This window comes from Platichthys flesus, chromosome 7 (assembly GCF_949316205.1).
Source record: "Platichthys flesus chromosome 7, fPlaFle2.1, whole genome shotgun sequence".
NCBI lineage: Eukaryota > Metazoa > Chordata > Actinopteri > Pleuronectiformes > Pleuronectidae > Platichthys > Platichthys flesus.
The window spans coordinates 19,155,294-19,171,155 of NC_084951.1; the positions used below are offsets into that span (position 1 = coordinate 19,155,294).

Consider the following 15,862-nt stretch of genomic DNA (forward strand, 5'->3'; position numbering starts at 1 on the left):
TGAGGCCAGAGTTTATTTAGTTAGCTGCCATGTTTGGCTTATGCAACCCGCACCATGCTGCTTGGTTCACTGTCAGGAGAGCACTTTTTCTTCCAGAACATATGAACTTGATGACATTTGTTTTTTTTCTTTTGTCCCCCCCCCCCTCTCTCTCACCCTTCAGTTGCTGGCTTTGGAGAGACAGGTCTTTGACTTCCTGGGCTACCAGTGGGCCCCCATCCTCGCCAACTTCGTCCACATCATCATCGTCATCCTCGGCCTCTTCGGCACCATCCAGTACCGGCCGCGCTACATCGTGGTGGTGAGTACAACCTCGCTGACGGCTGCCAGCTCGAGTGAAAACCTGGCGCGGTCGCATAATCCTTTTCCTCGCGGTTTCTGCTAAGCAGGGTCGCATCACTTTGCATTAGTCCTGCGCCTGTGCTCGGAGACCGGCCATGTTGTTGACTTTCCAACGCTAATTGCAAATTGTGCTGCAATCTCTGGAGCATCATGCGACGCCCTTAAATCACTCAAATCCCGTGGTAATTAGGGCTAATTAAAAAGGGGTGGGCCGGGTAAGGAGCTCATCAGATTTATACTCTGCTTCAGCTTGCTGGACGGAGAAGGTCGTTCTCCGGGAACACGTTGAGAAGCACGTGGCGCAAGCTGCTCCGCTGCTTTTCGTTAGAAAGCGCCGCCATGAATCTCCGCCGGTGTGCTTTTCACGCACTTCAGTTTTTATTTGACACCATAACATTCATCCGAGGCATTAAAGGCCTATTTTGAGCTGCATTAGCGGATCGCAGATGGTGATGTTAATGACAGGAAAAAGACTGGGGGAAGCGAGAAAGAGATACAGAGGAAGGGAGAGTGAATAAAGAGAGACAGGGGAGGTGGAGGAGAATGAATGGGAGCCACACAGGATGAAGGAGCGGAGGAAGCAGGGGTGGAGGGGAGGAGGGGGGGAGGGAAAGTGGAGCTATTGTCTCGTGTCAAGTGGAAAATTGGTGAGAGGGCAAGTTCAGCGGTTTCATGATTCAACATGTATGTTTTTTGCGAAGGTGCTGATTTTCATTTTCCCCTCCGCTCCTCCTCTGACATCTTAAACACACAGTTCATCGGGAGTCAGAGGATTTCACAACCTGATGTCTCTCTCTCTCTCTCTCTCTCTCTCTCTCTCTCTCTCTCTCTCTGACAGTGAATACCTCTCAACCACTGCGTGCCTGTCAACAGTCGACTGTCTTACTGTACAATTTTGTAAACGCTTGAGTCATGAACTTCTACTGTCTATAAACCTGCAGCTCCCTCGGGCCATAAAGAGACTTGCTGAACTTACCGGCCCCTTTTTTAAGACAAGGAGGTCTTACATACAATCCTAAGTGCGGGTGTGGTGTTTGTGTGTGTATAGAGTGTGTCAGAATATGTGTGTGTATAGAGTGTTTCAGAATATGTGTGTGTGTGTATAGGAGGACACCTTGGTTCAGGGGCTCAATCATTAAACCCACCACGTTTTTCAACAGTTGTCACGTCCTGTTCTGTTCAGCTCATCGAGTTTCCATGGAGCTAATCTGTATGTGTGTGTGTCTTTGCTCTGCAGTACACAGTATGGGCAGCTCTGTGGGTCGCCTGGAATGTCTTCATCATCTGCTTCTACCTGGACGTGGGAGGCCTGTCCAAGGTGAGACCCTCCCTCCGCTGTTTCCTCTGAATCCTCCGTCATTCATCTCTCGGCCAACGTCACCAGCTCTGTCTGCTTTTGCCCTTGATAGCGATTTTATGGTTAAGAGACACGCGATTGAAAGTGCTGTAATGTATAATACCACCAATAATAATAATTCTATGTAGACAATGATGAACACATTTTTGGTCTCTTCTAGAAGACGTTCATATGGTTGTACTTATTTCACTGCATGAAAAGTCGTACAAATTATATTTGTGTCGTATTAAAACAATACCCTCTTACACCAACTTTAGTGGAGATATTATGAATGTGCGAAACACATGTAGTTTGAATCCAACATTGAACTTGGATCTGCACCGTGTTCTTTGAAATGATCTGTGTGGTGCATTTACTGTGACCTTAGCAGTGGGGGGGCTGTTTCCTCCCTGCCAAGTTTCAAGTGGAGGATTAATAGGTGAATAGAGAGGACAAATCCCCACTCCAAACCCTCAGGCTCACACACACACACACACACACACACACACACACTTTTAAATCTTCTGGACTCCCTGTGGTTCCTAAGTGCAGATTAAGCGTGTGTTTATCCAGACAAAGAGAAGTGTTTGGGTTGTCACCTCTCCGTCTCCCTCCTCCTGTCAACCCATCTTCTCACAGCAGTTCTCCACATCTCCCGGATCCTTTTGATGTTCCCTTAAATTTATTCCACATATTTTGCAAGTTCCACGTCTCGTCTTTTTCCTGTCATCACTCTCTCTTCTCCTGTCTCCTCGGACCCCCCTCCCATCCCCAGCCTCTCTAGTTATTGATGGGTGTCTTGCCCGGTCGCCAATCAGACCGCTGACAATAATGAATTCATGTTGGCAACAGCCCTCTGACGGCTCCACCTCGGACAGGCAAAATGATTTTCAGAAACACCTTCCCAATCTCCGGTGACTTTGTCGTCGTGTGATAGATCTTGGCTCCATCAAGTGTGTCAGTCTCTCAACGCGTATGTCTACACGAGTCCACTGTGAGTGTGTGTAGTTGTGTGTAGCTGTGTGCTCCTGCGTGGTTCCTGCTAGAATAATGAGGCTTGTAGGGGCCAGCTGCTCGGGGCTGAGTCTGGGCATTAACCTGACAGATGGAGCCAGCCTGGGCTCCCAGCTCTGCATATGGTGGCCAGGAGGAGAGCTGGCTAATGGAGTGCCCACACACACACACACACACACTGACACACACACACGCCCCTTGCACACATGCATGACCAGACTTGATGCAACACTTTCTGAGAGGACCCCCCAACACATTTTATTTTAAACCAGAGTCTATGTTGCCTTGACGATGTTGACAGCCAAGCACTGGAGGGTGTGTTTTTATTTATACGTGTATGAACGGTGTGTGTGTGTGTTTGTGTTTGTGTGTGTGTGTGTGTGTGTGTGTGTGTGTGTTTGTGTTTGTGTTTGTGTGGGTGTGTGTGGGTGACAAGCCCCTCAATGTTCAGGGTTGTCAGAGTCGTATGCCACATGCTCTGTCACCTCCCATTGATATCCCTCATCCCCTCCCCCACAGTGCGAGTCAGACTGACAGACAGACCCCTGCTACTCGGCACACACCACTGTTTCAAACACTTTTCATCTTTCACCACTTCTCTTATTTATTAATTCACGCTCTGCACACAGAGACACAAATTCCCACTAACCTACCTGAACATGAAAAATCCTCTTTCCTATATTTAGAAAAAGAAATAAGACTCTTCATAATCCCCTGATTGGTTAAGCTTTGGGTCTAAATCAAAACGATATTTCTCTTCTCTCTTGTGGTATGAACATCAGTCCACTGAACTTGCCCATTTTATTCATCTAGATACTTGGATTATTCTAAAAAATCTATGAAAATGGGGAAAAGCTACTTTATCTCTCAATGTCAAAGAAAGAAGACATTCCTGGATCTGCCCTCTGATCCAGATCTGCACCAAAACTGAATGAGTTATTCATTGTGTCCCGACCCACCCCTCCTCAATTTTACGGAAATCAATGCAAAACTCTTCCAATTAACAAACAGATAAATAATAAATGATCTCTTTGGCGGAGTTGATGACGTTTTTAGATTTATCTTCCTCTCTCGGTTGAGCTCAGCCCCTCCAGCTCCTGGATCAATATTCCATCACCCTGCCTGTGCATCTTTATGAAATCTAAGTAAATTCAAGACTCAACAGAAGAGTCCACAACATCCAGTTGGCCACTCGGTGTTCACTCCCCAGTGTGATCGCACAAACGCAAGTTATCTCTGTGTTTCAGAAACAATAAATCACAGAAGTAAGATTCAAATCATTTGATGTTTAATACCTCATCGTCTCCAGTGATTCCAGTAACAGGATTTCTGTCCAAACACACATTGAGTTTTGTTGAACAAAGTAGTTTGAGCAATATCAGGAGAGTAACCTTGAACATCGATTCAGGCTTTCAGACGCACGGGAGCATAACAACCACACTCCTGACAGTAAGTTGCCCCGAAAGCCTCTTCGATATCAACTGCTGACGTTTGTGCCAGAGATGGTTTCCCCCGGCTCGCGGGCTCAATCAATGGCATCAGTCACGTCATTAGTCTCCTACCTATTGACCTTCAGCCGACTTTGTTTTTGTGACTGTGTGGCAGAACGACAGAGAGGGAATCTAGAGACAGAGAGATAGAGAGAGATGTTTTACACTCCGCAGCTTTATGATGATATTGTTCATGACTCGTGTTTTTATGTAGGTGCTGTTGATATCTGTACGTGTGAGCAGCGGTTGATAGGAATCAGAGATGCTTCCTGACAGCACTTGGCTCTGTTAATAATGCATGCCTTGTCACTGAGGGCCAGATGCCGGGTTAGATTGCTGTATTCGGGTATTGATTGGTGTTTACAGGCTCATATGGCTGTGTGCAAATTGAACAGCGGCAGGGTGTACAACATTTGCATGAATAAAATCCCCAAAAGTGCAGTTGCCTTTAGAAAAAGATACCAGTGGCAACATGTCTCTTTGCTGAAACAACCACAAATCAAACAACAAACTAATGTCTGTATACCTCAGTGTAGTGACAGTAGAAGTAATAAAGGAGGGTAACCTGGGCAGAAATCAAGACCACATCTATCCCCTTGACAGATATAATAACAGATAAATATGTTTTTAAAGACGGATGGTTTGGTCCACCACTTCGATCAACACTGAAATATCTCACACAATTATTGTGTAGCCTACTGACATTCATGGTTCCCAGAAGATGAATCCCAATGACTTTGGGGATCTCAAACTTTTACCAGCATGATGTTGGGATTTGTGCTTTGAGTTCAGTTTTGTATAGTTTATTCTGTAATTGCATTTTAATGAGGATACAATATATTAAATATAATTAGGTCCAGACAGTCTCAGTAAGATGTGATCACTAAACTAAACTCATTAATTATTCTTATATATGCAAAAAAATGCCCCTTTGAGAAAGTGGACAACATTTTTGGGGGATTCTTCCCCGAATACAAATCCGCACAAAAATGAATTATTATTATTTATTATATTTGGATCCAAAAATGAACCATCCACCAACTTTTGTGGTCATCCCATCCAGTAGGTTTTAGTTCCTTATTAACGGAGGGACTGAGGGAGGTTATAAACCATCTTCCATAAGGCTCGGAGATAAGCTTCCTGTGTCAAGACAAACCTGACTTGTGATCCAGCTTTGGTTTCCCCCCATGAAGAATGAATGAATGGACCTCATAAGTAATGAATAGAGTTCAAACGAAGACGTAACTGTTCACTTTTGAATTCTCCTTCCAGGACAGTGACCTGCTGACATTTAACATCTCAGCCCATCACTCGTGGTGGAGCGAGCACGGGCCAGGCTGTGTGAGGAGGGAGATGCCCCAGGCTCCAGGGAGCCGCACCACAGAGAGCCACTCCTACATCACTGTCATGGGCTGCCTCCTGGACTACCAGTACATCGAGGTCGTCCACAGCGGCACACAGATCCTTTTTGCTGTGAGTAAAAGCTACACTTAACATTTTCCCATGCCGATTCCACGCGAGTCTGAACATGTGCCAGGAACTCGTATTACGTGGCCTTACACCGGCAGCAACCGCACTCTCTGCAGGATTCATGTATGTGACAGGTGAAGACGATGGGGATGAAGGTGATGTTTTGTTTTTCCCTTTCAGTCACTCCTCTAAGTACACTTCCACGGCGCTCTGTTGTTTTGTCTGAGGCAGCCTCCCTTCCTCTGCCCCGGTCGCTGAATGAAAAATTGATCCGTTGTTTTGTCTGGCGGAGGCTCAGACCTGCCAGCTGCTTACAGGTTACTCAAACACTGGAAGGACTGTTATTGTCCTCTTTGTACGGCTTGGTTTGAATGCGCCACAAACTCACATCCTGCCAGCATTCACATTTACACACACTCCTGTACGACTGACTAACCTCGTGTTGGACGGGGGCCACTAGGAGTTGCCAGCACAGCAGGCATTTGGCTTCAGACACGCACATTACACACTCACACTAACTCACAGTAACATTCACTCACACACACTTTGAATCCATTGTGCACATACACACACACACACCCCTTCCCTCAGTCACTTTATGTGAAGTGGATTTAAACATGTAATGCAAAACAATTTTGTTGACTTGTGTACTTACATTACCCAAATGTTTCCAACAATATTCAAATTCAGAGGAATCCACAATTTAACACAAGGTAACAGGTCGTTACATGACTAAGGTAAACCACCATTTTGCCAGTCGATTCTTTCCACTTTTGTATTGGTCACTCATAATGGTTTTGCGATAGTTCATTGCCATTTGCTGCATAACGTGAATAAAAATCTCAATTTGCGCCTGAGTTGCGACCGTTACATTTTCTTCTGCAACGTGGGGATCACAACATCTCCCATGATCCCACGCTGCTTCATGTCGTCATAGGTATTTTCTTATTGTTTTGATTGAGAGACCCCTAGTGGCTAAGTTGTTTCGTTTAATGGACGCAGATGTTGTCCTAAAGGAAGAGGAAGCTAATACACGGCAGTGTAAACGGCCATGACCTTGAGTTCAGGTTTCAGAATCTGGTTGATTTTCATTCTTACTGTTAAATCTTGGACTAATTTAAACCTGGAAAAGTGCTTAGTGCCGCGAATGTAGGTGATAACATGGCACATTAGAAAACTGGCAGAAAGACCCAGTTGTTGAGAAGCACTGGATCGTACCATTCGTCCTGTCACCCCCCGTGGAGAGAGGGGCGGGTGATAAAAAGACTGACCTCACTTTACAACCCCAGCTCTCACTGAACCGTAGCTCTTGCATTATAGACACTGACTTGGTTCATTCCTTCTCCCACTTGGGCTTTTACTTCTATATAAGAAGTATACACCCTTACACCTGCATTTTGTCCAGCTGAGTATTAAACTGCAGCTCTGTGGGCCCAGCTCATTAGAGGAGCAGGGGAAAATGGTGCTGAAATCCCAGTGTCACTTTCTATGTATCCTCACTTCCTCTCAGACTGGACTCCTTTGAGAAGCCCACTCTTGCTTTGTCTTTCCTTTTTCTCCCTCTCCGGTTGAGGGGAGGGCCAGACAGGAAGAGAAAGGGATGACTGAAAAAGAAAAGGAAGAAAGTGGGGTGTCTCTTTGTCTTTGTTCGAGGGGTTTCAAGGTTGCAGTGAGAGGCCATTAAATATTTAGTTTGGGCTCCAACGAGCATGTTTCATTAAGATGAAAAATGTGGATCCATCGGGCAGTAATGGAGGCGTCACTGTCATTTATCTGCTGGGATTCGTCATTGAGTGAGAAGGGAGCCGCTCAGAAGTGAAGCTTTGGGTTTGGGAGCGTCACACCTGTGTTGTTGCCGATTGAGGCTTCGGGCGAAATTCGGCAAAAAAAAAAAAAAATGAACGTCAGGGTTTTAAAGGATGAGCTTGAAGTGGAGGCAACCTTTTCAAACTGCCATCATGAATTATTAATTTATCACTGAGGGGAATATTTTGCTCCTGTCTGCCGTTGTTCCGTATTCTTTGTTGCCTTCACTGAAACACCAGCCTGCCTGTCCGTCCCACAGCACGTATTGCTATTGAGTTGCTTTGGTTTCATGATCATTGATGATTCCCCCGTCATTACAGTCAGCGGAAAATCCACAGTTTTGTTTTTTATCTTTGTTTCTTTCCTCCTCTCTCTATCCTTCCTCCATCCTGCCTGCCTCAGCCCCATGTGCACCGCCTCGGCTGTTAAATAAAACATCTGAGTCTGAGAAAACATCTCCGGTGAGATGGAGGGTAGTTGGGAAGAAAGGTATACGAGAGAGGAGGAGATAAACGGAGCAAGACGTGAGATTCAGTTTACATCCAGACATAAGTCTTACATGCTAAAGGGAGTAGTGCGAGATGTCAAAGTGTTGTCAGAGCTGTTGAACACACACACACACTCACACACTCACACACAAGCACAAACGCACACACAAACTCACGTCTCTCTATAGTTGTACGCACACTCTGACATTACACATTCCCTCGCCCCTTACCCTAACCATCGCAACTAAATGCCTAACCCTGTCCCTAGCATATACCTAATTCTAACCCCAACCCTAAAACCAAGTCTTCACTCTAAAAAAGCCAATTTAATTTGTGAGGACCAGCCAAAATGTCCCCTGAATCATAGTATTGAACAAAAATTGGCCCTTATAACTATAGATATACATGCACACACACACACACACACACACACTGTCTCCTGTATGCTCTTCTTAGACATCATCCTGAATATTCAAGATATTTTCCTGTTATGATTATGAAAGCGTCTGACCTGAACAATTTGCTCACATCCCTCATTAAGACGTTGCATTGACTGCCGGTCATTGTACACATCCTAACCAGACCCTTGTTCCTAATCTCAAACATGACCAATTCATACTTAACCCAAACCTCAACTCAACACAATTTACATCTTACCCCTAACCTTCAGGACCTTGGTAATAACTTGTTGCCTCATTAGTACAAGGCTTTGATCCCATGAGGTCTTTTGGTCCTGACAAGGTCAGTGTTTATGGTGGATATGGACTTGAAGAGGCAATAAAAACAAGTGCACACACACACACACACACACACATACACACATCATTTAGTGTAGACTATTGCTGCCACAGGCGGTGCTTTCTTCTGCCGCCTCTCTGTTTTCCGTGCAGCGTGTGGAAGTTGATAAAGGGAGGAACGGCTGCCTGCGTCATTCTCTCGTTCCATTGCTCATTTCCTCCTTTTTCCACCTATTTGTCCCCTCATCACAATCTCTCCGCTTTGTCTGTCTTCCTGTCTCCTGTCCCCGCCCAGATCTCACACTGTTTGACCTTCACGGCGATCAAATTCTCACCAAGTCGAACAAAAAAACACGACAACCTGCATTTCTCACTCATCGTCACTTTAGCTCCTTCTCTCATTTACTCCAGGGCTTCGGGGCTCTGTCATGTCGGGCTATACGTCTGCGTGTAAGTGAGGCTTGTTATATGCCGGGGGGCCAGGGATGGGTGAGGGACAAATAGCGGCCCCCAGGTTGATTAGGAGAGTTCCCTCAGTGGGACTCGTGTGGGCTGACCCCTGTAATTGCTGCTCGGGGCGGTGCCTGCCTACAGAGCGAGGCTGGTTGTGTAGTCTTGTGGTTGTTCAGGTTCACTAAGTTCAGCAGCATAAAAACCCCCACCCCAGCCCATCACTCATCCAAAATGTCCGGGTCCTCGCTCTGATGAGTCCATGATGTGTTCTTCAAACTCTCATCCTGAAGAGACATCACCACTGGGATGAATTTGTGTTTTTTCTCTACTGTGGTGGATGATGCACAGAGAGCTGAGGGATCTTTGATGTGCTTGTATTTGAAGTCAAGTAACTCTTCCACTATCAGGTGGCCATGGATTGTGTAGTTTAATAATAGCATAAAGTACATCTGCAGTATGTCAGGCCTGACACTGCATTGTGCCCGCGCTGTAAGTTTCACAGCATCCGCTTGAAAGGATTATAAAGATCCCAGGATTAAAAGACGCATGATGCAGTCGTGAGCAGTTGTTAGTTCTGCTGGCTGCTGCAAACCAGAGCGGGAAAGAGAAAAGACCTCAAGAGCGGAGGAGAGAAGTCTCCTAGTCTCTAACTGGCCACTGCACAGCGTGTCGGACCACTCGCAGTACATCATCGAAACAGGACCGCCCGCTATTGTTCTTCAAAGGCTCTCTCTGCCAAGAGCTTTAATTGTTAATGTGTTGCAGCGAAATGGATTTGCCTCGGATTAATGTTACGCTAATATTTGGTCTTTCTTATGTTAAACTTCTGAGAGTATGCAGGCAAAAAAAGAGGAGGGAGCTGAAAAGAGCTGAAAAGCATATTTAGGCGATAAACTTCTCCGACAAGTTTGTTTTTCGCTTCATTTGAGGAGTATGACTGGTTGTTTTATCTAAGTGCCAATTGACGATTTGTCAATTTGTTTCTTCATCCAGAAAACTCTATATTCTCTTCCCTCTAAAGAGGGATTAGGGGATTTTTCAACACGGGCCCTATGTCTATAAACTTGGGAGTGTAAAGGGAATGGTAACAAAAGCTTTGGAATCATTCCAGTCTCCGCTGGAAGCTGCAACAATGCATCTTATGGGGCAACTGTGACAGAAATGTCCATATTTTTTCGCCAATAAATTGCGCATATCAGCCCTTCTGGTTTCGTCCGTTAATATCCTCAACTCTCCAGCTTTCTCTCTTTCACTCCCACTCAGTTTTCCGCCTCCATCTTCCTGCCATAATCAAAGTCTCACAAGAATTTTATTGGTAAAAAAAAAACATTTCGTGGACTGTCGCAGTTGCCCCATTAGATAACATTATACAACCGTGATCCACTTGCTGGCGGAGGCGATCAACCTGAAGAAGTTTGTAGATATCATTCATTTACACACACACACACACACACACACACACACACACACACACACACACACACACACACATTAATAAACATAGGACCCAAGTTGAAAAATTCCAGTTAACTAAGACATCATCTAAAATTATCTGTTCTTCTCTGGGACTGCAGGGAGTAACATACAGCTTTTATTTATGCATGGACAATGTGTGTGTGTGTGTGTGTGTGTGTGTTGAGAGGGGGCTGGGAGAGGAGAACAGGTGGATGTGCTCTGCGCAGTCCCCATCTCATCATGTTTTGTCATTAAACTTGCAGCTGGCCACACACAAACAAAGACACACACACACATCTAATATTGTGCAGAGACGCCTCGTGTCTCATTGTCGGGCAGAAAGTCCAGTGTAATTAACCTACAAGACATCGGCACCAGCCCGCTCCCTCTCCGTCCTCCGTCCTCCGTCTCTCTCCCCTGTGACATATTCCATCTAGGAATTCCTGTCATTAGAGTACACTCTGTGAGTTTTCTCCTGACACTGAGCTACGATCAATAGTGTGTTAATTAGCTTGTAGATCGACTCAGATATCCATCACAGCGCTGGCACGTGCACAGGCCCAGCGGCTGTGCACCAGAGGCGGCTCCAACTGTGAGAAAATCAGGCAAAATGCAGACGGAAACTTGCAATTGTTGTCATAATTGATTAATCTGTCCGTTGTTTTTGACCAGCCAATTAATCACAGTTAGAATTGGGAAATTGTGGGGAAACTGCAGAGAAGAAGATGGCTTCTTCAAACGGCTTGTTTTCTCCAACCTACCTAAGTCTAGAATCTTAAATGTTAAATTTTTTAACTGAGAAACATAAGAAGCATAACATGTGACAAGCCGAAACAGAGGGGAATAACTGAATGAATAGATGATGAAAATAGTGTAAAATATTAATAAAAACATCTCATAGGAACCCTGTCAAATATAATTAGATCTTGACAGTTAAATGATTTCGAGTGTTGCTCTGATTTATTGTCGTCGCCCCGAATAACTGAGAAGAATGAAAGCTTCTAATCACGAGGAAGAGCCGTGCGTGGTGAGCTGACGTTCATCAGTGAGAGTGCGCTGTCAAAGGTGATTATGGGTCTTTTGTGAACCCGGCACATTCTCTCTACCTGACCTTCATTAACCTATGCAAATACAAATAGCCTTCCTTCTTAGCTCAGCAGCTGGCCTCCTTCTCACGCACACACACACAAATTGTTGCCCAAGCATTCAACTTCTTTCGCCCTCATTTTTCGAGGGAAAAGAAAATTCAGATAATGCTGAGCGCTCAAAAATACCGTCTTAAGTTTCCTCTGCAACACAGTGAATAGTAAATGAAAGGGGCCCGCTGGAGGATAGCTTTGCTTTTGATGTTTGTCCTCATCCGGGGGCTGAACTTTTTGTGCCTCTGTTTTCGCTGTTATGCTTCCTTAAGTCAGTTGTCCACTGTTCACTGTCCTGCAACCTGCAGAGGAGGAGAGACAGCGGAGGGAGGAATCTGTTAGAGAGACAATAAAACAAGGAAACACAAACTGCTTTTACAGACCGGAAATTATCCGGAGGGGCTGCGTGTGAGAACGTAAATGTCTGAGTCAGTTGCTTCGGATATGTTCCAAAACTTTTCCTGCCAGCCCTCCAGGTAATTGTCTGAAAAACGTTTTGAATACATGGAAACAAGAAGATTATATATCTGGATGCAAAAGAGGTTTCGTACACGTAGAAGACACAGATGAAGATGTCCACTTGGAAAGACAAGGACATCGGAGAGCGTTTGTTAATAAACAGAAATATAAAATATGAGTTCCTCCCTACATGCTGGACCCCGGCGCCCTCCCTCGTCTGAATGTTCTGGATCCAATTTGTCTGACAGGTTCTGGAGTTCATGTCTGGAAAGAGAGGTGGAAACTTGTGTTTAGAATGAGACTGTGCAGAGTGCAAGAAATGATTGGCAGATGAAAGAGTTGGCTTTGGTGTGACGAGTCCTCCCAGACGGACTGAGATCAAGCCTCGGAGGACATGCAGGGGCTTTATGATCTTAATTAATATGACATTCATTTCCAAAATGAATCAGAGTCAAAGAAGACAGCAGAGGAGCGTGTGTCTGTGTGTGTGTCTGCGTGGGTGGGTGTTTGTGGGAGTCCATTAACTATGCTGGAAGATATAAGTGGACTTGTCACTTATTATTGAGGACACCGACCTGTATTACTTAAGGGCAGCAGCGCCTCCAGGGAGAACCCACCAAGTGGTCCCTTCTCTGATCTTATTAGCCTCAATTACGTAAAATGACTGTACTGAGGCCTCAGGAAAGGAAATGGAAAGACGAAGATGATATCGGTTTGTGGAGGGATGGAGAAATCCTTCCAGATCAACTGTCCAGACCTGATAGACCTCATTCTATCAGTGGAGGTGTGAGACAAGGCAGTGATGTCCCATCGCTGAGCAGCACCCACACACACCGGATTTGTCTATTCACAAAGTGTTATTTATAAATGTGTGCAGCAGCTAAAAGTAACCACAGCATGTCAGTCGCATTGTGTTTGGTTTTCCCTCGGGGAGACAGCGCAGCGTTAGATATAAAACTGGCCTCGTCTTGTTTCTGTCGTCATCGCCTGAGCCGCTTTGTGTTGTACCAGACTGAAAATCTTTGAGACTAAATCTGTCTGATACGCTCTTTCCTCCCCTCTGTTCTGTTTCTTTCTCACATTCGTAGATACAGACGAGCGCCTCCTCGTTGATTCATTTGCTGAGCAGAGAACTGATGTGCTATGCTATCATACAAACAAGGATTAGATTAGAGAGGATGACTGACTGAGGGTTCAGACCAGAAACAGGCCGATGTGGGCGTTTGAGGATTTGCTGGGATTTCTAACAAAAGATTATTTTCTTCTCATTTTAATCATCTCAAGTTTCTCTCAACAAAACACTCTCACATTCTCGTGAGTCATAAGTGAACACGGATGTTTTTTTCTCCTATTTTGAAACACGCGCTGATGATTTGTTAAACGTGATGTTGTCATTCTTCAGGCCTGACACCCGTCCTGAGTGATCTGATCACAAGCAGGGATGAAAGGATTCAATTCCTCAGACTGCATTGGAAAGTGGTCATGTGGCTCGATTGTGCATGTGTGAGCCCAAATGCATTCTGGGCCACATTTATAAACCATCCAATTAGCTGATGTCCTCTGTCTTGCCCCAGTTTCACAATGAACCAAAAATATGTTCTAACTTCTCAGTGCTTTACTCTACATTGATCACTCAGGATGGATGTTAATAGCAGGTCTGAACACGGCCCACTGCAGCCTGCCCCACCACCCTCCTCACATATGATATGCAAACACCATTGTTCCCTAAGCCTCCTCTGCTGTGACATGTTGGCTGCATAATGTTGTGACTCAGACCACAACAGGAACCCTTTATGCAAATCACGCGAACGTGCACTCATGCATTCGATATTAACTTGTCCGAGCACACACTTCTGCAGGGAAAGCACACATTGGACACACACGCGTGCACGCACACAGACACAATACAATTGGGATAAAACAGGGTGTGCCCCCTGCTGTTAACACCATCTCGTGTTTGACACTGGCTTTATACATATGCTAATTCACCTCCATTTCACCGCCACAGTAATGGATGGGGTGAGACCAGCAATTAGATACCAGAGCGAGGAGAACAGGTGAGAGAGAGGCAGGGAGGGGAGAGAGGTACGAGTCTTATCGAGCCCACACAGAGACAGACCCATTCTCTCCTCCACTACACACCACAGCTGCGTTTCATTCATAAATAAAACATTTAATCTACATCTGGATGAACTTCTGCGAAGGCCACATATATTACACGCGTGAAAAACGGAATAAAGACGTGCAAAGTGTTCCTCTTATAATTCCACAGGCCAGGCCTAGTTATAGGTTGAATCAATGTTATATAAATAGCCAGTCAGTCCCTCCATGGGCTCTGTGTTTGTGTACCCAGTGTGTGAGGAGGGCAGCGTGCCCGGTGCTGTTTTAATTGGCATGGCCGAGTGCCAGATGATGGATGGATGGCTCGGTGGTGAGAGACTGTCTCTCACCGTGTCGGTTTCCGAGTCGATGACAGCCATCTGCCAGTTCCACAGGCTATTCTCAGTGCTCTGTGTGCCCACTCGGTTGAGCAGCTCCTGGATGTACACTGTGGAAACCCTGTACCCTTCTATAGCACTGCCAACACCGATACTGCAGTAAAACTCCGGAGAGCAGTGTTCACAAAGCGCCGACATAGTTTTACCTTCAGATTGCTATGCTGAACATGTGAGTAAACAGTCGTCCCTTTACATGCCCAGCACGTCTCTGTTAATTTGGATTGGTTGTGTTTCGGGGCCACCTGATTGATGTAAGTCCAGAGTTCCCTTTTGTTTTTGGTCTCCACCGAGAGGGAAATATCTGGGAAATATCTGTAGCTTTAGCTGCCAAGTGCTTGAGTGGTTTCAGGCAGCACCAACACGGTGTCTGTTTGGTGCTGGGCAGGTTGTGTATGCGGTGGGTTTGAGCTGTTTGCTCCAAAAACGCTGCTGCTAATATATTTTGGTTTTAAACAAAAGGTTTGTCTCACATCCTTTCTACCCTGGTGATTTCAAGCCACTTAAAAATTCTCTTTTGGAAACACTCCTTCCATTTCAGTTTGAAATCTCCAGGGTTGGACGAGTAGAAGCGGAGGCTGTTTGAACAATATCCTAGACATCCAGGTTCGCTTCCTGATTGGATCATTATGTCTCATTCCTTGAACATCACAATCAACCATGTGAACTTTGAACTTCAACAGTATCCTCCTAGAATACCAGTGCTGAATGCAACATGGATAATGAATATCTTTTACAATGCTACAGCTGCACAGGACGCCATCTTGTTGCAGTAAGCGGTCTCAATTATCTCAGTTAGCGTTTACAGATATTATTTCTGGTTTGAAACCTAAAACTTTTGTCTGCATGGTGTTTTATCGACTTTTTCAAATTTAAAGCCTGCAAAAATAAATATATTAGAAAAAAAGGACATATAAGCTGCTTTCAGACGAATGCTGAACTCAACTTTTTCCTGAAATGTCGGAGTAAGTTGCGTTGGATATTTTCCAGAGCTTTTCCTGCCAGCTCCCCCCAATGTTAGTTTTTTTGGTCTCCAACGACTTTCGATGGGAACATCTGTTGCTTTAGCTGCCAAGTGCTGCACTAGTTTCTGTTTGGTGTTTTAATTAGTAAGTAATTAGTATAAAAACTGTATTAATTGGGATGCAGCCTGATGCTGATGATAGCAGTGGCCACAG

At 45.1% G+C, this 15,862-nt stretch overlaps 1 protein-coding gene across 3 annotated transcripts in view; it reads left to right on the forward strand.

Annotated features, from left to right (window-relative positions):
* nkain4 (sodium/potassium transporting ATPase interacting 4) overlaps nt 1-15,862 on the forward strand; it is a 44,354-nt gene that overhangs the window by 16,899 nt on the left and 11,593 nt on the right. For all 3 annotated transcript variants that reach the window (XM_062392885.1, XM_062392884.1, XM_062392883.1), the window contains exons 2-4: nt 164-301; nt 1,580-1,660; nt 5,455-5,655. In XM_062392885.1, coding sequence (XP_062248869.1) covers nt 164-301; nt 1,580-1,660; nt 5,455-5,655 — 420 coding nt within the window. The remainder of the gene's footprint in view (nt 1-163; nt 302-1,579; nt 1,661-5,454; nt 5,656-15,862) is intronic.